This window comes from Condylura cristata, unplaced genomic scaffold, assembly GCF_000260355.1.
Source record: "Condylura cristata isolate star-nosed mole 26May11 unplaced genomic scaffold, ConCri1.0 scaffold00005, whole genome shotgun sequence".
Lineage (NCBI taxonomy): Eukaryota > Metazoa > Chordata > Mammalia > Eulipotyphla > Talpidae > Condylura > Condylura cristata.
In genome coordinates this window covers 24566397-24589642 of record NW_004567106.1, presented here as the reverse complement: position 1 = coordinate 24589642, position 23246 = coordinate 24566397, and the positions used below count along the sequence as shown (strand labels likewise).

At 41.5% G+C, this 23246-nt stretch overlaps 2 protein-coding genes across 4 annotated transcripts in view; both read right to left on the bottom strand.

The window, feature by feature from the left end:
• MALSU1 (mitochondrial assembly of ribosomal large subunit 1) overlaps positions 1–2288 on the bottom strand; it is a 38503-nt gene extending 36215 nt beyond the window's left edge. For all 3 annotated transcript variants that reach the window (XR_001145095.1, XM_012720948.1, XM_012720947.1), the window contains exons 1-2: positions 2020–2288; positions 650–828 (exon numbers count right to left, since the gene is read on the bottom strand). Coding sequence is in view for 2 of the 3 variants with exons in the window: in XM_012720948.1 (XP_012576402.1) it covers positions 650–828; positions 2020–2281 (441 nt within the window). In the remaining variant the exon portion in view is untranslated. The remainder of the gene's footprint in view (positions 1–649; positions 829–2019) is intronic.
• A 9668-nt stretch (positions 2289–11956) lies between these two features.
• The window catches only part of GPNMB (glycoprotein (transmembrane) nmb), a 21980-nt gene continuing 10690 nt past the window's right edge, over positions 11957–23246 (bottom strand). The window contains exons 7-11 of the mRNA XM_004676771.2: positions 21829–21927; positions 21033–21135; positions 17021–17229; positions 13442–13535; positions 11957–12999 (exon numbers count right to left, since the gene is read on the bottom strand). Of these exons, the coding sequence (XP_004676828.1) occupies positions 12861–12999; positions 13442–13535; positions 17021–17229; positions 21033–21135; positions 21829–21927 (644 nt within the window). The 3' untranslated portion in view covers positions 11957–12860. The remainder of the gene's footprint in view (positions 13000–13441; positions 13536–17020; positions 17230–21032; positions 21136–21828; positions 21928–23246) is intronic.

The following is a 23246-nucleotide window of genomic DNA, read 5'->3' as shown; positions in this document are numbered from 1 at the left end:
AGGAGAAATATAGGTGAACCAAACAATGGATGAGGGGAAAAAAATAATAATAAAAAAATCAACAGGCAAGTATAAATCAGAGACATTCTGGAGTGGGTGGGAAGAAGAATCAAAACAAGGGAGGGAAGAGGGACTATGGCAATAGAGCACAGTGAACTGGTGGTGGGAATTCTATGGGGACACCTGAGAGAAAGCAAACATTATACAAAATGAACAATGATGTAAAATATATATAAGTAAACTAATATAAAAAAATTCTTAAACAAAACAGAAATTCAATAAGGTACTCTATCACCAGTATCTCTAAATAGAGAATATAAGCAAAATTAATTTGCATGTGATATGGTTTTAAACTTACAATGTCAATGGAATCAAAGTTATTATATCCAACTAAACAGAATGCAATGTTATCAATAAAAAAATAAATTTGGCAGCTCTCCTGCCTGCCTGTGACTATGCATGACTCTCTTCCAAAAAATCCTGTCCTAAAATGCTTAAAAAAAAAAAAAAAAAGCTTTTTCTTACAAAGTAATTTCTATTTATAAAATCTCATACGATGGATTTACTTTTAAGTGCTGCTCATCATCCTGATGCCCTAACACTATTCCATTCAATTAACATCTTCCAGAGAGAAAAGAAAGTATCCTACCATTTTCACAATGTAGAAGGCCATTGCATGCAAGTGTCGAGTAGAAGTCCCACTACCAACCACAAAGTAATCTGTATATTTCATTTCTGGAGGAACCTTGATCACACAAATGTCTCTTGCATTTTCTTGTCTCAGAAGTGAAACCAGTGTATCGATGTCAAACTTGGGACCAGTAGGATCTGAAATGCATGAAGATTTCCTTGTGTTAGGAAGCAAAGTAGAAGACAGACTCAGTAAGCACCAATGATGTAGGCAGTCGACAATTAAATGCTCTTCCATAGGGTATTTAGATATATTTATAAAGACAACAGGGTACCGATCTTCTGATAGATGAACCTAGACCTTGGTTTTAAATGGCAGTGCTCAACTTTTATGGATAGGGTGCTCCGATTATAATGCACCAATATCTAGTCTTTGCTATTACCACCAGCAATAAATGACTTTCTGTTCAGAATATCTCAAAGAACTGCTATGGGCAGAAAGTAAAACAGCAATACAAGTTGGGGAGGTGGTGATATCCTGAGGCATACTAACTGAATCGCAGCCCTAAAGGATCACAGAACTAGAACTGTTAGCTGAAAGGGCTCTAAGGCAGTATTTGGTCCATAACCTTCACTTGTGAGATGAAGAAACTGAGACCTAACTAAATGTGTGGCCCAAAATCACCCAAAGAAAACAGCTGAAATTCTTAAAGTGATTCTCCTTTTGAAACCTCAAGTTTTTCTTACAAAGTAACTTGGGTTATATAACAACTGCTACCTGTGAGTATATTCTCTCCCCACCCCCATAATAATCTGTACATCATACAAGAGTATTGGAGCCTGTTAATTTATAGGTCTATTCATTTCTAAAGCTGACTTCCAAGGACCAACTGGCTAAGTACACTAAGACTTCTCTCATATGCTAAGCTTTCACAATGTGATGTTTACCATTTCTTTCTACAATGAGGACCTTCAATCGGCCTCTTCTCTATAAAAGTGCTTCTTCCGATGCCACTGCTTACCAGCTGCTACCCATTCCTCAAAATCCTCACGCCCTAACACTTTCACTAGGGATTTCTCTGGACCCTCGAAGAGGGTGGAAATAAAGGGGAATGCGGATGAGGTTGTGACGCCAAGGGCCTAGTGTGGCCCTTCAGACACCTGGAGTCTTGAAGACATTAGACGTTCAAGTCTCAGCCTCAGTTTGTTCACTAAGTATTCAAGTTGGTGCCAACAAACTCTGAACACCCTTCCATCTCTGAAAACGTGGGAATTTTACAATGACAAGGAAAACGCAGAAAGAGGCAACTCAAAGCCCTCTCAGCTAGGTCTCGGCCCTCGGGTTCCCAGAGAGGCCACCACCACCGCCGCCTTCGTCTGAAACTGTACCTACTACGCCCGACTCCGGGAGCCCCTCGCCCGCGGCCGGCTCCTCCGGCTCCTCCAGCCGCGTCCCGCCCTGCAGGCCGCGCGCAGCGTCTGGTGTCAGGTATGCCCGGCAGAGCCCTGGGCCCGCCGGAAGCCGCCCCGCAGCTAGCGGCTGAAGCCGATGCCCCGCGGCCGCCACCGGTCTTGCGCCGCGCGGGTAAATTTTGGCCCGGCGACACTGCAGCGTCCGGAACAGCCGCGCCACACAGACACTCGACCCCATCACCACAGCCGCGCGCCGACTCCCGGGGCGGGACTTAACGGAGGCGGTGAGGTCTCTGAGATTTTCGATTGGTCAGCTCAATCCTGCGCGGCCGCGAAAATTGACGTCAGGAATGTGGGCGGGGCTGCGAGTGGAGCGTGGAACTCCGCGGGCTAAGGGGATGACCTTGATGCTAGGGGAGTGACTGGAGCTCGCATTTTTTTGGTAGAAGTCAGAGAATTGGGGTTTCACTAACCACTTTGCTTTACTTTAGTCTTAGTGACGCATTATGGAGGCATCTTTGTCTTTGCCTTTATTTTTTTTTAAAGATTTATTTTTGTATGCATACAGAACTGGGTGGTGAGAGTACTCACCAGAGACAGAGTGGGGAGCAGATCAGGCCGACTGATGAAGTACACTGCTGAGGGGAGCAGCAGGCGAGACTGGAAAGGTCTGCTACACCATGTGGATCACCTCCAGGACGAGAATCAAACTCGCACTGAAGCGGTTGCAGCTAGCTTGCAGTGCTGCGTCCTAATTCATTGTGCCACCAGGCAGAGCCCTGACTTTATTTTTTTAAGTCTGTCTTCACTAAGATTGTAAACTGCTTAAAGCAGAAATTCTTGCTTTATTTTAACTACTCTATCCACAGCTCCTAAAATAGCTCCTAGTACTGAATATACGGTTGTGCTAGTGTCTATTGCTGCTGCTGATTAGACTGGAACCAGGACGTATATTGTAATCGACTTACCTTACATTATCAAAATATCTGTTGCAAATTTGAAATCATGTAGAAAATCTATTATCTGCACCTCCCTTATGAAAGTGTTAATGCAAATAGATTGCACTGTGAGGCCCACCTCCGTGAGAATAAGAAATGCTGAGGTGAGGTTAAGTATTAGAACATAGAATCTGTGAACAGAAAGACACCCAGTGAAGAACAGCTACTTGTCTGTGGCCAAATCAGAACAAGAACTCATTTCTCTAAGACTGGTGACTTCTAAAAGGAAGACTTTCTAGGGCCTTCCTGGTGGCGAAAGGGTTGTCTCAGCCTTATCACCCCTGAAGCCTGAGTTCCTAGCCTGGCTAAGGAGCTAACCTACTTATGGCACAACAGACCTCTTTGGGTCTCTCCTGTTGCTCCCCTCAGAAATGTATTTCAGTAGATCTGCCTGTTGTGCTCTCCACTCTGTCTCTGGTTAATCCTCTTACCCCTTACATCTCTGGCCTAAGCCCCAATTCTTCTATGCATAAATTAAAAAAAAAAGGGGGGTGGGGGGAAAGACTTTACAGGTTCCAGTAGAAATTAAAGCTTCAGAAATATACAAGCTCCTGTGTATACCACCATCAATATTTGCAATCGTTTCCAGATATTTTTTAAAATATAACAAGAATTACAAATAAATCTCTTTTGTTCAGTAGTACCAGTTCCATCCTCTTTTAATTCCATTTCCCCACTGTCAGAGCTGCATCTCCATACAAGTGGGGGAGGAGTATCCCACAGGGTGCAGTAAACCAGGCCATTTTCCCACACTTGACTAACATGACACCGCCTTCTGCATTTCCCACCATGCCATGCTGAAGAAGGATCTAGGTGCATATATAAATTGAGGTAGGAGGGAAGAAGGGGGAGAAATGGAGAAAGAGGTTGGAAGGGGAGATACTGGGTGAAAGACACCATGGAGAGGCTGCTCCTATGACTTTAGTATTTGGGCAGAAAGAATGGCAGTCGTTGACTTGACGTTGGGGTGGATTATATAGTACTTTTTGAATTTCAGATCACTCCTTCAGTCCCAGCTCTGAGATCTGCCTAATTCCTTTTTTTCTGGTTCCTCCCTAGGAGCTACCCAACATTCTGAGGAGACAAGATAGGTGCTTAGAGGCCCAGTTTCAAATAATAGCTTTGAAATATGAGGGGACCATGCACAGGCAGCAAGAGGTGGGAAGCCGTTCTCTAGGTTAGCCCTTCTATCCCCAGATTGTTCTGTTCTTCCTACCTCTGTGCTCTTTGAAGAAGATCCTTGCAATCCTTCTGATATCATTTCCCAGAATAGTGCTTGTCCCCTGACCCAGCCCAGGGGGCTAGCCGCAAAGGACATAGATGCAGCTCCTCACCTTCCTACCTTCTACAAAGCTCCAGGAAACAAGTTTGGGAACAAATAGGAGGCACCTGAATGAACACAGCTGAGGATGGTTTCAGGGTCCATAACCTTAGGAAGTCCTTCTACTCATGGATCCTGGTTTATAATCAAGCCCTGCATTCTCAGAAATATGTTCCAACCCCAAAGACAAAGACTGGTTATTAACCTCCCTCCTTCTGATTCTGTCTTTAATAAGGAATCAGAGGGACCCTCCCTGGTGGTGCAATGGGTTAAAGTGCAGCACTATGAAGCTATCCACAGTCACTGCACCATGAGTTCCATTTCCAGCCAGGGAGCTGACCCACATGGTGCAGCAGACCTCTCCTATCTCAACCGCTGCTCCTCTCAGCAGTGTTTTTTGGTCAATCTGCCTGTTCTGCTCCTCAGTCTGTCTCTTGTGAATCCTTGCATCTCCTGCACCTCTGGCCTGTACCTCAGTTCTTCTATGCATAAATAAATAAATCTTTTAAAAAAATTAAAGGGAAAAAAAATAAAGGAACCAGAGACTGAAAAGAATTTAAGCCTACCAGCTAACCTTGTTCAGAAATGGGAAAATTTTGTATTCTTGAGAGCCTTTGAGAGTTACAATCATTCCCCACCCTCTGCTTCCCAGACTTAACTTGGGTAAAAAGGAAGATCTGTAAAAACAACGTTTGCAGATAAACATTAAGCAATAGTGCTGAAAAACTGTCTCTGAAATCAGAGGTTATGAGAAACTGCTGTTTGTAATCAAGTCCACAAACAGGACCATCCCACTCTCCTGAAGCACTAGCTGCACCTGACCCATTTCCCACAGAGAAGCAACTTTGATAGTGTTCCTCCCCAGATACAGCGCCTGTTTCTCCCCAGATCCCACAACTCATCTGACTGGCAAAACTGTGAACTTCCTGCTGTGGCACTAAATAATGATTCAGAAGCTCTATGACCCCTGCGACCCAAAAACCAAATTAGAGCCTCACCTCCACAACATAAACTTGCATTTTCTTTCCACTGAAGTCTGATTCCACTGAGCCTCTGATTTCTTCTGATCTACTTTGTTGACAATCCAGTAAAGATTCAGCTGTATGTTTCCTCTTTGTAGTCCCAGTTTTAGGAGATTTTGCAGTTATTGTGAGACCATAGTAATTCTGAAAAGCAGATGAGTATAACCACCCAGATCTCCATGGCTAACCTCCTGAGGACTGGTTCAGAGCAAACAAACTGCCTTGGTAGCAGTAACTCACACCCCCTGGTTAAATCCCTGCCTCTACTTGATTTCAGCTGAAGCCAAATTACCACCACACACAGTGGCAGAAGAGGGGGTGGGGGAAAGATGTTCCACAGAGTAATCAGGTTAGGACTGGGTCTGACCTTTACAACTGTCTTAATTTTTCTTGGGTAAATACCTAAGAGTAGAAACCTAAGGAAAACTAGTCACAACAGACATTCATTCCCACTGTTGCAGCAGATCAATTCTTTCATGTCCGTGGTGGCATCACAAACCTCCTCTGAGAAATACAACCAATGAATTTAGGATTGCTCTTGCCTGATCCATGCAAGCTGCTTAAAATACTTTGCTCCTGGTAAAAGTTCTGAGTCCAAGTCTGGTGTGAGTGCATTTCCCTCAGACCCTTTTCAGCTGGAGGATGATCAGTTGCTGCTGATGCAATGGCTACTGCTACTGCCAGAGCAAGGTGACATCAAAGGTGTAGCCACTTAGGGACTAACAACACATATACATCCATATGGCTTTAGCATATTCAGTTATCCAAAACATTCATATATTTATCCAAAACATTTTTTCAGCCCCTACCATGTTCTGGGCACTGTTCTAGGTGCTTCAGACAAGATCCCAGCTTTCAAGGGATTTATTTCCTGTTTGGGGGGGGACAAATAAGTTAACTAGAACAACAAAAGCCACAAAGAAAGAGGCTGCTGCTGCAGAAACTTTCTGACGCTGACCAGGCTGATGAGCGTGGCTTCACTTTACAATTGGTTCACTTTACAATTACCAAACAGTGGGTTTATGATCAAATTAAGGTCCAACAGTTCTCTCAGGAAGACACATTGCAAAAATGTTAGAGTAAGCTACAGCTATCATTGAGACAAACTAAATGCTGAGCAAATTGGAGTAAATTTAAGGTAATTCTAACTTTAAAAAGATTAAAATGAGAAGACTCCTAAGTCAGCCTTCTCTTTCAAAGACAACTCCCTCCATTCCTCTTTCCCCCTGAAATGCTCAGCCCTGGGCAGCATGGACAAGAATGGCAGGAACAAGTGCTTTCAACTGCCTGAAGAGCTCATGGGGAGGTTTTTCCCTCGCTAGAAACAAAAATGTCTTGAACTCCGCTTTGCTTTGCATTTGTTCTCATATTAAATCTGCTCTCCTCTTTGAGGGGACCCATTCCTTCCCAGAGGCAACGACTGTGCTGAATTTCAGATAATAAGTCTTCTGTCTTCTTTTCTAAGACTTATTACATGTTTGTATATGTTACCAAATTGTTTAGTTTTCCATGCTTTTGCAAACTTTATATAAATGATATTCTAATGTACATAGTCAATGGTGACTTGCATTTTTTATGTCAATTGACACTAGTAAGAATCTTTGCTTTTGGTATTCATAGCTATAGGCTCATTCATTTTCTCATGTTTGGTATTCTTTTGTATGTCAACTGAATTAGCTATTCTACCATTGATGGAAATTTTGTTTGTTCCTCATGTTGCTCAGAAAATTCTTGGCTGTATCCCTTGGGACATGTGTCTTAGAGTTTCCCTGGGGTGTTCCACACTTATGAATAAGGTGCTGGGTCAAAGGTGTGTGCATCTTCAACTTCACCAGATAATGCCTTGTTATTTCCCAAAACCATTGTTCCAATATAAACCCCACTAGCAAAGTGTAAGGGTTTCAGTATCCTCACTTTAGTCAACACTCAATTTGGTCTGATCTTTTTCATCTTTTGCCAGTCTGGCAGGTGTGAAATGATGTCTCATTGTATGATGATTTATATTTTGCAAACAGCTTTTTGTACATCAGGACACTAATCTTTTATCATTCCTATTATCATCATACTGTAAATATATTCTTTGAGCCTATGTCTTTTCATTTTTAACAAACTTTATTGAAGTATATTTCTATAAAATAAACACAATCCATTTTAATTCCTCAATTTGACATATTTTAACAATTGTGTACCACTACAATCATGGTATAAAATATTTCCCTCAGCTCACAAAGCTCCCTTGTCCAGCCCATTGCCTCCCCCCATCACTAGTCCCAGGCAGGCCCAGATTTGCTCACCTACTCTAGTTTTTCAGAATATCATTCAGTGTATTTGGCATCTTTCTTATAGCATGATGCTTTGGGGAGTCATCCATGTTGTTGTATCTATGAGTAATATGTTCCTTTAATTGCCAGGTAGAATTTATCGTATGGACATATCACATTTGTTTAACCATTCACCAACTGATGGAAATTTTGGATGCTTCTAGTTTATGGCTATTACAAATAACATTATTATGAACATTTCAGTACATAATCATGAAATTATTCAGTACAGCATTGTGAAAACACATGTCTTAGTTTTTCTTGGGTAAATACCTAAGAGTAGAAGGCTAAGACATATAGTTTGTACATATTAAACTTTGTAAGAAACTGCCAAACTGCTGAATTTTCCCACATCTTGCATTTTCACTAAAGTGTATGAGAATTCTGTGTTGTGTGTTTTTTAAAAGATGTATTTATTTGTACATACAAGAGCTAGGGTATAGGCCAGAGATGGTGAGGTGGTGAGTGGACTCGCCAGAGACAAAGTGGGGAGCTGAACAGGCAGATCCACGAAGTACACAGCTGAGGGGAACAGTGGAGAAGACAGGAGAGGTCTGCTGCACCAGGTGTGTTAGCTCCCTGGCCAGGGCTTGAATTCATGCTGCTGTGGTTGGTGATAGCTTGATAGCACTTACCCCTGCACCACCAGGGAGGCCTAATCCCTCTTTTTTTTTTTTTAAACCCTAGAGGAATTTATTCTAATACCTTAAAATGAAGGACTTATTAAGATCAAATCTTATTATTTATCTCTAAAAGCTATACAATAAAATCAACAGTGACAATGGCATTCTAATTTCAGAGATTTTTGTTTAGTGAAGTGACATGATGACATTTGAGGGAAAATTAGACATAGAATTAAAATTGGTTAAATAATGAAATATCATTAAGACCCCTAAATTCCCAAAAGCCTATCAAAGATCTCCAAAGCAAATTTCATTTCAGAATTTTGAAGATGAAAGGAATGGCATGTTAGTTATAAATCGCAGAAGGGACCATCCCTGGTAGTGCAATGGATTAAAGCACAACACTATGAATCTGTCTGCAGCCACCGCAATGCAAATTCAATTCCCAGCCTGGAAGGTGACCTACATTGCACGGGCAGACCTCTCCTGAACATGCCCACTGCACCCCTCAGCAGTGTACTTGATCTGCATCTCCTCACTCTGTCTCTGGTGAATCCTTTCACCGCCCCTGCACCTCTGGCCTGTATCCCAGTCCTTGTATACATAAATACATCCTTTAAAAAATTGCAGAGGAATTCCCCTGCATACAGGGTTGGCCACCATGGGGGCTCAAGGCCTGTGGTTAGGGTTTTCACTATTAAAAAGGCCTACACCACTCCTTCAGGAGAACTCCCTTGCACAAAGCTGTGTCTCCACTACCCAGAGCCTGACACATACAAGTACTCAATAAATGGTAGTTGTAGGATCTAATCGGGCTACAGGAGGTGATTCTTGAGAATGAAACTTTAATTTTTTCAGGGGTATTGTTGCATCAGCTTAGAGACCTTCTTTGCAAAACTCATAGGATTTCTTCCCCCCAACCGAAAGCTCCATGAACAGGCAGTCACCTTCACACCCTGAATAATTATCTTCTCATCCTCCCCTAGCCTGCTACCTAGGTTTGGAGTTATTTTGCTTTCTGGATGCAGAAAGTAAATGCATTCAAATGATGTATTTTCATGGCCTCTCTGGTGGTACAAGGGGGTTAAGTCTCAGCACTATGAAGCAATCCGCAGCCACTGCAACTCGAATTCAATCCCTGGCCAGGGAGCTGACCCACATAGCACAGCAAACCCTCCTGTCTCACCCAGTGCACCCCTCAGCAGTTTTTTGCAGCCAGTTTTCTTGTTCCACTTCCCACTCTGTCTCTGGAGCCTACATTCCAGCTCTTGTATGCATAAAAATATAAATAAAAAAATTGTATTTTTATAGAAATAATGAATAATGAACATTAAAAATACTACCCTCTAAACTATCAAACAATTGAAACTTCTACAAGTGCAACCAAATTTTATGAATGAGTCAGAAGTGTTTAAAATGCAGACATTTATAAAAAGTCCAAGGAATAAGAAATTCCCAGAATAATTTATTACCTACACATTTCAATTTTTTTTGGAAGTTTTAATTCTCAGCAAACATTAATCAAGTCATCCCACTATCTTTTAGGGTATTCCCCCCATTAAACAGTTGGCCATTCAGCAGCAGTTAAGTGACTTGTTGCCAAGGACACACAGAGAATAGAAGTCTAAGTAATTCATGATTTCAGCCCTCTCTCCTGCTCTGTGTCACATTAATGGGCAGACTGATGAGGATCTCTGCGGGCCTCCTGGATGGAGTGTATATTTGCTGCTCTCTGCTACACCCTGTTGATAGGAGAGGGTATCTCATACACCAGTACAGCACTTCTCAAAGTTAGATGCTAGGAGTGGTAATATCAACATCACTTAAGAACTGGTGGAAAATTCAAATTATGAGGCCCCACTCAGGAACACTGTCTTAGAGGCTGTGATGGTGGGGCTCATGAGTCTGTTTTAACAAACTTCAGGTGATTCTACTACAACATGGTATTACTTTTCTGTGTTAGGTACTGGCCTCTAGACACCCTAAAAAAAAAAATCCTTTTCACACTTGCTCTATTCTCAGGCCTCATATATAGACTCTTCCACTAAGCCACATACAAAGCACTATCCTGGCCACTCATTTCCAGATCGGTTTGCAGCAGCTTGGTGAAGTCAACTAGGGAGGGATTATATATATAACTATCTTATAGATGAGGACCCTGAGGGTCAGGAAAGGCCAAATTAGTTGTTCAGGACTACTCAGATTTAAATGGAGGGTTGGATTCATATCCTAGTCTTCCCAGTTTTACATTCAAGCCCAGGGCTGCTTTAATTATGCTACCAGGATTGCTGACATTATGAGACAGATGATTCTTGTGGGTGCCCTCCTATAGACTGTAGGATGTTCACCAGCACCATGCCTCTATCAACTGGATACTAGTATCACCCCACTATAGATGTGGCAACCAAAAATTACCCTTGATATTGTGAGTGTCCCCCACAGGACAAAGTAATCTGTTGTTGAAACCATTGACCTACAGTAACACACAAATGGAGAGAAGTGTCATGATTTGTATTCTGCAATTTTTGTTCTCTTTGGGACAGCATCAGAACAAATTTTGCTCATGTGTGACCTGTAGAATATCTGTAAGTGAAGGAACCAGACTATTAGTCTAGACAATGCTATCCCTGCTCCTCAAGAAAACTAACAATAATTCTGTATTATTACCTGGTATCCAAATTGTGTTCCAATTTCCCTGGCTGAAAACAAAAACAAAAACAAAATTGCCTGATTGTTCTAAGAATATCTTTCATAGCCTTTTCTTTCCTTTTTAGATTTTTATTTATTTGTGCATACAGAGCTGGGATACAGGCCAGAGGTACAGGGGCCGTGAGAGGACTAACCAGAGACAGAGTGGGGTGCAGAAAACAGGCCGACTGATGAAATACACTGCTGAGGGGAGCAGTGGGTGAGTCAGGAGAGGTCTGCCATGCCATGTGGACACCTCCAGGGCAGGGATTGAACTCACACTGAAGTGGCTTTAGCTTCTCAGTGCTGTGCTTTAACCTGCTAAGCCACCAGGGAGGGCCTGCTTTTTCTTTCTTTATGTGACAATTCGATTTAAAACCTCAAGTTGCTTCGACTGTTAAGTCTCTTTAGACTCTTTTAATCTAGTAGCAGGATCCGCAAACTCTGGTCTGTGGGTCCTCTCTGACTCAACGTCTGTTTTTATAAATGTTCTTTTACTGGAACCCAGCCATATTCTTCCATTTATGTTATGGTTACTGTCATGATACAATAACAGAGCGGAGCAGCTGTGACAGAGACTGCATAGCCCATGAAGAATAAAATATTTTCTCCCTGACTCTTCACAGAAAAATTTATTGATCAATGACCTAGAACTGTAACCTCAACTTTATTTTCAATTGTCATGCTGTCTGTTCAAAGAGTCCAGAGCAATTGCTTATAAAATAATCTCTTACTTTAGATTGACCTGATTATATACATTTAATTTTTAATGGCAATTTTCCTATATTCTATACATGTATTTTACAATATAAAATGACAAGAATGGCAGTGCTTTCTGGGGCAGTGTTAAACAACTTTTAATGTGTCAGATACTATAAATGAAAAATGAAAATCCAGGAACAACTTGGAGAAAACATTACGCTTCCAAGATATCTTCTGTTTTCAGACTTTATTTTTCAGGAAGGAGAGAAAAGAAATGTCATGTCTCACAAGGTAGATGGTTTTAGTTACAAATGAAGATACACCCCTTATGATCACATTTCTAAATATATCATTTAAACAGGAAATCAGGGACCTCCTTCTCTGGAAAAATAATAATCTATGATTCCAAACGCAAGCACCTGCGTGTACAGAAATTTAGATTTAGACAGAGAAGTGTGAGTACTCTGAGTGCAGGTCCATGCACCTAGCGACATGCCTGATATACAGAAAGCACTGACTAAATGCCCATGAGATAAACAAATGAATGAATGTCATTCCTTCACATAGCTAGTCCTGGCAGGTTGTCAGGAAAATATTCACAATTGCTTATAAGATGAACTTTTTCTTTTTAGTTTGATAATCACACACAACATATTTACGACCTGACCTTTCTCATTCTGCTGGCAACTCAGACATGTTCACTGAAATAGGATTCGGTTAGCTTAGACTGTGATCTTAAGGACAGGAACATGTTCATTCTATACATCTGGCCATGTGAAAGGCTACAGTGTCCAGCCTTGCCTGACAGTTAACATAGGTCAGGCTTTAATGAACAGGACCTTTGAATTTTGCCACTTACCCATTTCTACCCTACAAATCACTTAACATCATAAGTGAAACACAAATCACAATGAGAGAAAGTAATGCTAACTACTTTTCTCAGTAATATAACATGCCTGAGGCTTCATACAGTGCCATTCCTCTTCATTTTTCTATAATGACATTTAATCTATAAAAAAAAAAAGGTGGAGCTCCCTGAACCGCAGTATATATTTACAGTAATCTTCAGGGAAAAAAGTGAAAAGTCACCAAACAGTGAGCCGTTGTTAAGAAAAAAGGCTGAAGATGTAAAGAATTTCTGGTTAGTTCTTGAGCAGTGGATCTTTCTCCTTGTGTCCGGGGAAGAACACGGCCTTTGCATGGCTGAAGAAAATATTCAAGCTTTTGCCTTTGAACTCGATCCCAGCACTGTTTTCTATTGGTTTGTATTCCTTGTGTTTTCTGAAAGCAGTGTGTCAGATAGATTAAGAAAAGCTCTCCAGCTGGAATACGTTACTTTGTACAATCTTTTACATACCAAGTGCCAAATGGTTAATTCTGTTTAACATAATCTATGGCTTGTATGACAATATGAAAATATATTTATTTTTCTCTTTTTCATGCAAGCAGTGTGTCTGCTTAATATAACTCGAGATTATGTGTTAAACATTAGGCTGACAATTTTGTAAAGCTACTGACATATGGTAGCATTTTTAGGATTAAAAAAAACCACAGCAAAATTAACAGGCTACTTTGGTATTCAATGGAAGATTTTCTTCCCACAAACAAAATATTTCAAAGCAAAAAAAAAAAAAAAAGGCCCATTTACCCATTTACGCAGACATAGCGATTTATTTTTGACAATACACTCTAGGGACCAAAGGTGTGAAAACTGGCAACTTACTTGTACATGAAGAAGGCAATCACAGTGATAAATATGGCCAAACAACCAATGGAGACCAGGGCACCATTTGCCATTCTAAGAGGAGAGGCTGTGTCTTAAAACAAAGCAAGACCATGTTAATGACATCTTCTACCTAAGGAACATGTTGCTTGTAATGCAATTAAATAAATGAAGAATGGGGCCCTCAGAAGATATTTGGCTCCCTCTGGGCTTTCAGTAATCTTCTCCATTAATAATACATAGTCTTTGGGTCAATTTATCTTCCATTTAGAGAATGAATTAGCATGTCTGGAACATTGTGTTAAAGGCTCAGGAGGGAGCCGTCACATCCTGGATACACCTGCCAGGCTGTCAGTTGGCCCAGCAGTGCCCACATAGTAGAGGGTTCCCTCTTGCCTCATCTTTTACTACTACTTTCCAGTTGGGCTAAAAATCCTGGGGGTTGCCCATTGTCCTGATGCTCTTTCAAATCTCCAAGCCCTCTGCTGGGAATGTGCTTCCCTGCACTGACCTTGTGTCCCTCCCTTCAGGATAACTTCTAGGCATTCATGAGGGCCTGGGCCACGGCTTCCATTGTCACTATTCTACTTCCCACTTCTTCTGCCTTCTTCATGTTGCATTTATAATTATTTCTTTTTTTTTAAGGATTTATTTATTTATGCATACAGAAAGAGGGTACAGGCCAGAGATGCAGAAGCCGTGAGAGGAGTCACCAGAGGCAGAGCGGGGAGCAGAACAGGCAGATAGACAAAATACATTGAGGGGAGCAATTGGAGGGTCAGGAGAGGTCTGCTGTGCCATGTGGATCACCTCCCAGGCTGGGGATCGAACTCGCACTGAAGTGGCTGCGGCCAGCTTGCAGTGCTGCACCCTATCCCATTGTGCCACCAGGGAGGGCCCTATAATTACTTCTTGTATATGGTTCTTCCTCTTGTTTGTGAGAACCATGAACCAGGATTATGTCTTCTGGAATTTAGCATATTAACTAGCCTTGCTCTACCACCATTACCAGAGTTTGTTCATTTTTTTCTCTATCTTCTCTGTCACCATTGTCAGTGCAGTCACCAGCCTTCTCTCCTGAGAGGAACTCTAAATTGTCTACCGGTTTCCTCTTTTTCTTTCCAATAATCTTGGCTTTATTCATCGGCCACCAGTGATCTTCTAAAAATATCCAACAGGTTGTGTTTCAAACCCAGCAATGGCTTCCCTTATATAAAGCACAAACCCCAAACTCCACCAGTAGCTGACAAGGGTCTAAATGTGTTGCTGTCATTCTTAAAAGTGAGGTCTCAGTTCAGAGGATGCCCCTCACTAAATGGGAGCTACTGTCCACAGGGCAGTCTCTGACTTCCCCATCTACTGAGTCAACGGCTGTCCCCTATCTCCCATGCCTGTCACTTTGACCTCTCTCTGACCTTGTTTTATTTTCTTCACAATATCATCTTATTTACATGTTGTCTGGTTCTGCTCATAAAAGCAGGTACTCTCTTCACCTTTTTCCACATTGGGGATTATATATTTCAAGCCTAGTGCTATACTGGGTGTGGTGTAGACGCTCAATACTCATGAGTGTTCATTGAATCAATGAATATAGTGATTTCAGCTAAAAGTCAATGGTTTTGTCTTTGACAATGATCTATTTTGGAAATTCTGACTTCGAAACCCAAGATGTCAATGTACAATCTCCACTGGATTAAATACACTCCATTTGAGTTTCTTTCATTTGGATTTGGAAATGGCTCAGGTCACAACAAATGTCTGCTCTCAGTACAAGAAGAATGAAAGGAAAGCAAATATCTAAGCCTCTAATCTAGATAAGAGAAGAGAGGTTTGCCAGTAAAGGAAATATCATAGATTAGGTAATGACTCTAAAGGCGATTCTAAAAGAAATAACCACAACAGTTCCTGGAGGTGACAGTGTTGAAGATCCACATACACTGACTGGCCCTGCCCCTCTAGCCCAGGCCTCAATGTACCCTGCCCTGTAGAAACTGGAGTGCATTTTAAAGCAAGTATCTTTAAAAAAAAAAAAAAAAGATTTATTCATGCTTACAGAACTGGGGTACAGGCCAGAAGAGGAGGGGCAGTGAGAGGATTCACCAGATAGAGTGGGGAGCAGAACAGGCAGACTGACAAAGTATACTGCTGAGGGGAGCAGTGGGCAGGTCAGTAGAGGTCTGCTATACCATATGGGTCAGCTCCCAGGCCAGGGATTGAACTTGTGCTGCAGTGGCTTTGGAGAGCTTCATAATGTGGTGCTTTAACCTGTTGCACCATCAAGGAGAGCACAGCAAGTACCTTTGCTTTAAAACTTGTATCTGGGGGCCCTCCCTGGTGGCACAATAGGTTAAACCTCAGCACTATGAAGTGATCTGTAGCCACTGCAGTATGAGTTTGATCCCCCACCAGGGAGGTGATCCACATGGTGCAGCAGACCTCCCCTGTCTCACCTATTGCTCCCCTCAGCAGTGTATTTCACTTGATCTGGCTGTTCTGCTCCCACTCTATCTCTAATGAGTCCTATCCCCCCACCCTTGCACCTCTGGTTAATACCCCAGTTCTTGTATGCACAAATAAATCTTTAAAATAATAAATAAAATAAAATTTGTATCTTGGATCTCATCAACAAAAGCCCACCTACAAATAATTCTAAGCATGATTACTGAAGCTTTTGCCTTTCATATGGTTAGTGAGTAAATACATGTTCAGTACATTTAACCTTGTGAGGTGAACTTTAAGTCCAAAGGGGTTATTTGTGAGTTAGTCAATAGATCATCTGACCATGCCCAAAGGAAGGGGCAAAATCAGGCCTGTAATGTGTACACAGTTTAATCCCTCCCTTCCACTCCACCAGGTAGTACTTCCTTTTAAGAGATAAAGCAGTTCTTACAACAAAGTTGGTTATGAGTGAAATTCAGGTTGGGTCACCAGGTAGGGCCCTAATTTTGGGGTGGGGAAAAAATGAAAGCCACCAGTAAGTGAAAATTCCCCAATGAAATTCCTTAGCCTGCTCTGGTAGCATTTTGCTTTTCCAAGCAAAGTGTGGTTTGTTTGGTTGCTGTCCCTGTGGTGTGCTGGTAGACTCTGGGATGGGGTACAGGGACACATGGTGAGGGGAAGGGAACCAGGAGTCAACTTGGTTCTCCTTCCTCTTTTGACTTCATATTTTTGCTCAGGTGGATTCTAGTGACAACATGATACCAGGCTCCCTTAACATTAGTGTCTAATTGAAGGACATTGTTATTTTAAACATCGAACTTCACATTTTCTCTTGAAATACAAAATTTATTCCAGCATGAAGTGATCATATCCCATAGAACCGGCCCATGATCATGACTGACTGATTTTTACCAAAAGACTCTTCTTTGGCCACTATTTCACTGGCTCTCTCTCATCTCTTCCCTAAGTAGATTTTCTGTTGGATTATAATGCCATTCTCAAATCCACATAATAATAATTCAACGAATTTTGCACTGAAATAAAACTAAACATTAATCACAAAGCCCTGAATAACTTTGGCATTGGAAGCACACTTGATTTGCGATATGAAATACTTGTGAAACCATGAGACAAACTCACCTCTGTCAGGAATGGAGATGAGGGTGCTGGTGAAGGCCAGGCTGGCATCATCACTCAGTGTGAGGTTCAGACAGTATGTACCAGACCTACTGAAGGCTCTTCTCACTGTCAACAAGCAGGAGTCACCTATGTCCAGAGGGTCGCAGACTGTGTTCTGGATGATCTGGCAAGTGGGGTCGGAAATTATGGTACACACCTCTGTGGGAATTCTGAGGGCACGGAGACAGTGTCAGAGAGGAGTTCAAAGTCAGCTTTACAAGGTATATGGCGGCCTTTCTACAAAATGGAATCCCATCTTTCTCTTACTGAAACTACAAGCTGACTTGTCACTTAGACTTTACTTTTTAATTTTTTAATTTTATAATAGTTTATTTTTACATATTTTTGGATATTTTTCCATCTCAGTTGCAATCCCCTTGGGCTTCCCATCACCAAATCACCCATGTGCCATCACCATAGTCCAGTGCATTTCCCTCCCTCCACTGTTTTTGATCCCATTCCCCACTCCACCCCCACAAAATGTCTCTGGTATATAGCTGTTCATCATTATCACTATTTTCTCGCCTGTTCCGTTATATTCCTGTTATGAGAGAAACCATCTGGTATTTTTCCTTTTCTTTCTGACTTATTTCATTAAGCATGATCTTTTACAGTTCCATCCATGTTACTGCAAAAGACATGTTTTTCTTTTTTTTTTGGTTGCTGAGTAATATTCCATTGTGTGTATGTACCACATCTTTTTAATCCAGTCATCCATTTTTGGGCATTTGGTCTGTTTCCATGTCTTTCCAATTGAATAAAGCAGCAATAAACATGGGGGTGCAGGTATCTTTTTGAATCAGTGTTTTTGTGTCTTTTGGGTAGATACCTAGGAGTGGGAAGACTGGCACATCTTCAAACAACTAGCAACAACAAATGTTGGCGAGGATGTGGAGAAAAAGGAACTCTCCTGCACTGCTGGTGGGAATGCAAACTAGTGCAACCATTATGGAAAACTGTTTGAGGTTCCCAAACTGCTAAACATGGAGTTTCCCTATGACCCAGCAATCCCACTCCTAGGTATCTACCCAAAAGACTTCACTTTTAATCAGAGTGATGAGCTACCTTTCATCAGTATCTTCAGGAAAGTGAGTCCCTGAGGGTGGAGGGGAAAGATATCATATCTTCAGTGTCCTCCCTGGTGGCACAATGGGCTAAATAGCAGTGCTGAGAAGCTGTCTGCAGCCACAGCAGCACAAGTTCAACCCCCTGCCAGGGAGGTGACCCACATGGAGCAGCAGATCTCTCCTGTCTCACCTGCTGCTCCCCTCAACTGCTTCCCTCAACAGAGTATTTCCATCAGTCAGCCTGTTCTGCTCCCCACTCTGTCTCTGGTGAATCTTCTCACTGCCCCTGAACCTCTGCCTGTACTCCAGTTCTGTATGCACAAATACATCTTTTTTTTTTATTCCCTGTTTTTTAAGCTACTTTTTGGTTTTGTTCTTATCTCCTGATCTTTAACCATTTGGAATTAATATTTGGGTAGGTCTGTTTTTTGTTTCTTTATATGCTTATATGTGGACTTTCAATTGTCACTATAATTCTGATTTTCTGTATTGTTCCAGTACCATACTGTTTGGATTACTGTGGCTGTGTAATACAATTTTTAAAAATTTTATAACAGTTTATTTTACGCATAAATGAATCTTTAAAAAGAAATTATATCTTTATCATTTCAGTCAGGGGCTGTTGGAGACTGCACGAGGCATTCCTTCCACACGGACTTCCTAGGATGCCCAAAGCAGACAGTTTTGATGTTAGGCAAAGAGCATGACAACTGCCGCTGGCCCTGCCTGGGTTCCTGCAGAGAAATGATGAAGACAACAGCGCAGCAGCTGTTTATGCAGTGTCTACTGTCTCTGCTGGGTGAGAGGCACTGAGTTTAGATCTATGATATAGTCATTCCTTTCGATCACCTTATGAGGAAAGTAACATCATCCCAGTGTAGCAGGTGACAAAGCAGCTTGGAGTAGGCAAATAACTGACCCCAGGCCACTCAGAAGAATGAACTCATGATTGCTGATTTTAAGTGGAAGACTTCAATGGTGTTTTAAGTTAAAAAATTAAAATTATCCTCAAACTGCTAAACATGGAGCTTCCCTATGACCCAGCAATCCCACTCCTAGGTATCTACCCAAAAGACACAAAAACACTGATTGAAAAAGATACTTGTACCCCCATGTTTATTGCTGCTTTATTTACAATTGGAAAAACATGGAAGCAGCCCAAATGCCCAAAAGTAGATGACTGGATTAGAAAGATGTGGTACATATATACAATGGAATATTACTCAGCAACCAAAAAAGAGAAACACATGTCTTTTGCAGCAACTTGGATGGAGCTGGAAAAGATCATGCTTAGTGTGATAAGCCAGAAAGAGAAAGAAAAATACCGGATGGTCTCACTCATAGCAGGAGTATAATGGACCAGGCGAGAAAATAACAAAAATAATGAACAACCATAGACCAGAGACATTCTATGGGGGTGGAGTGGGGAATGGGATCAAAAATGGGGGGGGGGAAGGGAGGGAAATGCATGGGACTATGGTGGTGGCACAGGGGTGATTTGGTGATGGGAAACCCGTGGGGATTACAATTGAGATGAAAAAAATGTGCAAAATGATGTAAAAATAAACTTTTTAATAAAAAAAATATATATAAAAAAATTAAAATTAGAGGATCATTCAGCATCATTTTCCATTTCATGTATAACTTTTCTAGAGCTGCCCCAACTTATTCTGGAAAACAGGTGATACAAAATAGAATTAAATAGATGACCCTGGGAAGGAGTCAGATGACTTATGACCTAATCCAGAACATTGGCTGTCCCTCTTTCTTAACCCACTAACATCAACAGGACCCAAGTTTCATCCTTAGCTAAGGTAGAAGTGGAGCTGAGACTTGAATGAAAAATGTCTGACAACTGTTGGTGTGATCAGCTGATAACCTGGCCACGCATCACTGTCTTAGCCAACCTGCTTTTGGTCAGGCTTCCTGGCTGGGGAGACCAGGTTCCACGACTGGGATTAATGAGGGTGTGGGGTAAGAGTCAGGACTCGGTCTCCTCCTACCTGGCCCTTGGCCTCTGACCCCTGAAGCAGCTTCACTCCTTCAGTCAAGTTTTCCTCTATTCCCTGTCATCCTCATTCTACTCCTTCTCCAAGCTAGAGAACTTCTTAGTGATTCTACTTACCAAATAAGATCAAATTTTATACTGTTTCATTTTCTTGATTATTTTATCCATTTACACACATATATATATTACTCAATTTCAATGTTATATGTAAGCTAGTCAATGTTAATTGAATATTATTCACTTATATTGTCTATTCCATATAGTTCTGTTCAGATTATAGGAAAACCAAATTATACAATGCATTAGAAGGAGTTTGTAAATCACAGAGAGACTGGATGATTGGGCATTGCCATTAAGGGATGACCATATCTATAATCACGCCGACCTCTTGCCACCGCCAGGAAATTCAGGAAGCTTAAGGATAGGGCTCTAGCCAAATAAGTGCATGTTCATAAGGCTCCTTTAAGGCCTTTCTGCCCTGCTTATTGATGAATCAGGAATTTAAATCAGCTTAGAGAGGGGACCGATGTCTGGCCCTCCCTGGTGGTGCAATGGGTTGAGCACAGCACTATGAGGCTGTCTGCAGCCACTTGCAGCATCAGCTTGATCCCCAGGCACGTAGCTGACCCATGTGGCACAGCAGAACTCTCCTGACCCGACTGCTGAGTGCTCCTCTCAGCAGTGTATTTCAGTCCATCTGCCTGTTCCGCTCCCCACTCTGTCTCTGGTGAATCCTTTCACCACCCCTGCACCTCTGGCCTGTACCCCAGTTCTATATGCATAAATAAATAAAAATCTTTAAAAAAAAAAAAAGAAAGAAAGGGGATTGGTGTCAAGGCCTTTGTTCAGGCTGAGGTCCCTGTTTGATGTGTTCCTCTGACTGAGACAATGTACTCACGTTCCCTGGCAGGTCACGACAAAATCCACCAGGGAGTTGTCAGGCTGTGGCATGGACATCAGAACATCTGTCATCTGGATGATGTTAACTCCTAGAATTCCCTCTAATAAAACATCCCCACAGAAAAACACATCAATATACAACAGAAACCAAACCAAGCCAAATCAACCCTTTTCTTAATCAGTTAGAGGCCGGACAAAACAGACAGCCTTCTTGTCAGATCTGGGAATCACTCATGACTTTGGATAGATGTCCCTGTAGCCTTTTAAAATCAAATAGAATTTATCCTCAGTCCAGCCTAGAACTTTATTTCTAGAGCCTGTGAGTGTTAGACAGCAACACCCTCTCTTAGCAGGTGTTTCAGGAGAGTGCACCCCACCTGTCTTCTCTGTCGAGCACTATGGCAGTGCACAAATGTACAGCCACATGTGGTGGCTGTGATCTATCTCCCTTCACATGGAAATGTGACTTTGAGGAGTCAGCTAGGGGAAGAAAGGTAGAAATTGTGGAAGCAATGTACTGGCCTTCCATTGAAGGCACACTCATCCAGATTGTTGAGGTGCACAGGATCGGGGTCCTGGCAGATTAGGCCTCATGGGGTCTCATTTCCACCAAGTTGTCTATGGAAGGCTGGGGTAGGGAAGTGAGAATCTAGAAACTAGAAGAGTCTCTGCTTACGTGGGTATGGTATCCCCTCAGTCAGGATGGCCCTACTCCCATAGCCATCCTGCCCCAGTCAGTACAGTGAGGGGGTGCTCTGTGGTGGATAATAGTGTCCTTCCCCCACTGGTCTTACCTATAATTGTGATCCTGGCTGTAAAGTAACCATGTCTGATAATCTGGCAGTTTTCATCAGGATGCTCTTTCAACTCCCAGGGGTTGTCACTAGTAGGTCCTAGAGAGTTTGAGTAGTAAGATTTTAGAGTAGTTGTCAACAGTGTAAAAAATGTACATGATATATTGAAAAATCCAAAATTATCTGCCTGCTCTCTAGAGAAACATCAAGAATTCTGTACAATCAAATGCTGCATAAATATGAGCTAAGTGCATAATGAGTCATATAGCTATGAGAACAATAAAGCATTAAATTGCTAAATTATGTAAGTAAACACAGTCCTACTTCTTGTTCAAACATAGGAAGCATAGAGAGTTGTATAGGTAGTCCTTATAAAATCAAGTGTGTGTATACATACATACATGTACATATCTACAGCTATAGTCTTTAAAATCAAGGTATGATCACAGGGCTAATGGAGAAAAACTAACCTAAACTAAAACTAACTAAAAGTAAAACTAAGGGCACATAGACAAAGAAGGTACACCTCAATCTTAATTCAATGTTTATAACCAAGTACCCGGAGAATAGTTTGCCAGCCCTTGATTCATTGGCATATACATCATCTGTATGATATACTATGATATGACATATATCACAAATACCAGTATTACATTGATCAGACTAGGCCTTACAAACCATTGGTTTTCCTCATATTTGTTCATAAAAGTGTGAACAATTATCAGCGATCATTTAGCTAAGACACTGGTAAGAAAGAGAATCCTGTGGCTTAACCCTTGTGCACGCCTGTCTGCCCTGTGATATGTTCATCTTAAGTCACCTCTTAATTCTGCTTCTGTCTCCTGTGGTTGCATTTGGTGGTTTTATTATGAAGTCATTTATCAAAGCAGATAATATGATTTTGGGCCAAATAATAATGTAATATTTAATAAGCCAAACATATTAAAATGCTGAAAATGCTTGTCCTTCTAGAAGCTAAATGTCCCACCCATCCTCTTTATTTGAGTCATGGGTTGATTCCTGTCACCTGGGATCCTATTATTTAGGCTTACCCCTCCCCCAATCCTCAGAGCTGCTTTAAGACATGCTTTAAAGCATAGAATGCCAAAATGTGCCAAAGAACCAAATCCATTATGATTTATCTTACATCTTTAGAAAACATATTTTTTACACATGCTATGATATCAATAGTTCTTCAAAAAAGAAGCTAGTTTTAAAAAAGTCATAGCTCAATAAAAATTCAAAGTAGTTCAAATAGATGAGACTACATCAAGTTAAAGAGCTTCTGTACAGCAAAAGAGACATTACAAAAAACAAACAGACAGCCCACTAATTGGGAAAACATTTTCTCACACTTCTCACACAAAAGTAGTGATAAAGGACTGATCACAAAACTATATGTAGAACTGACAAAACTC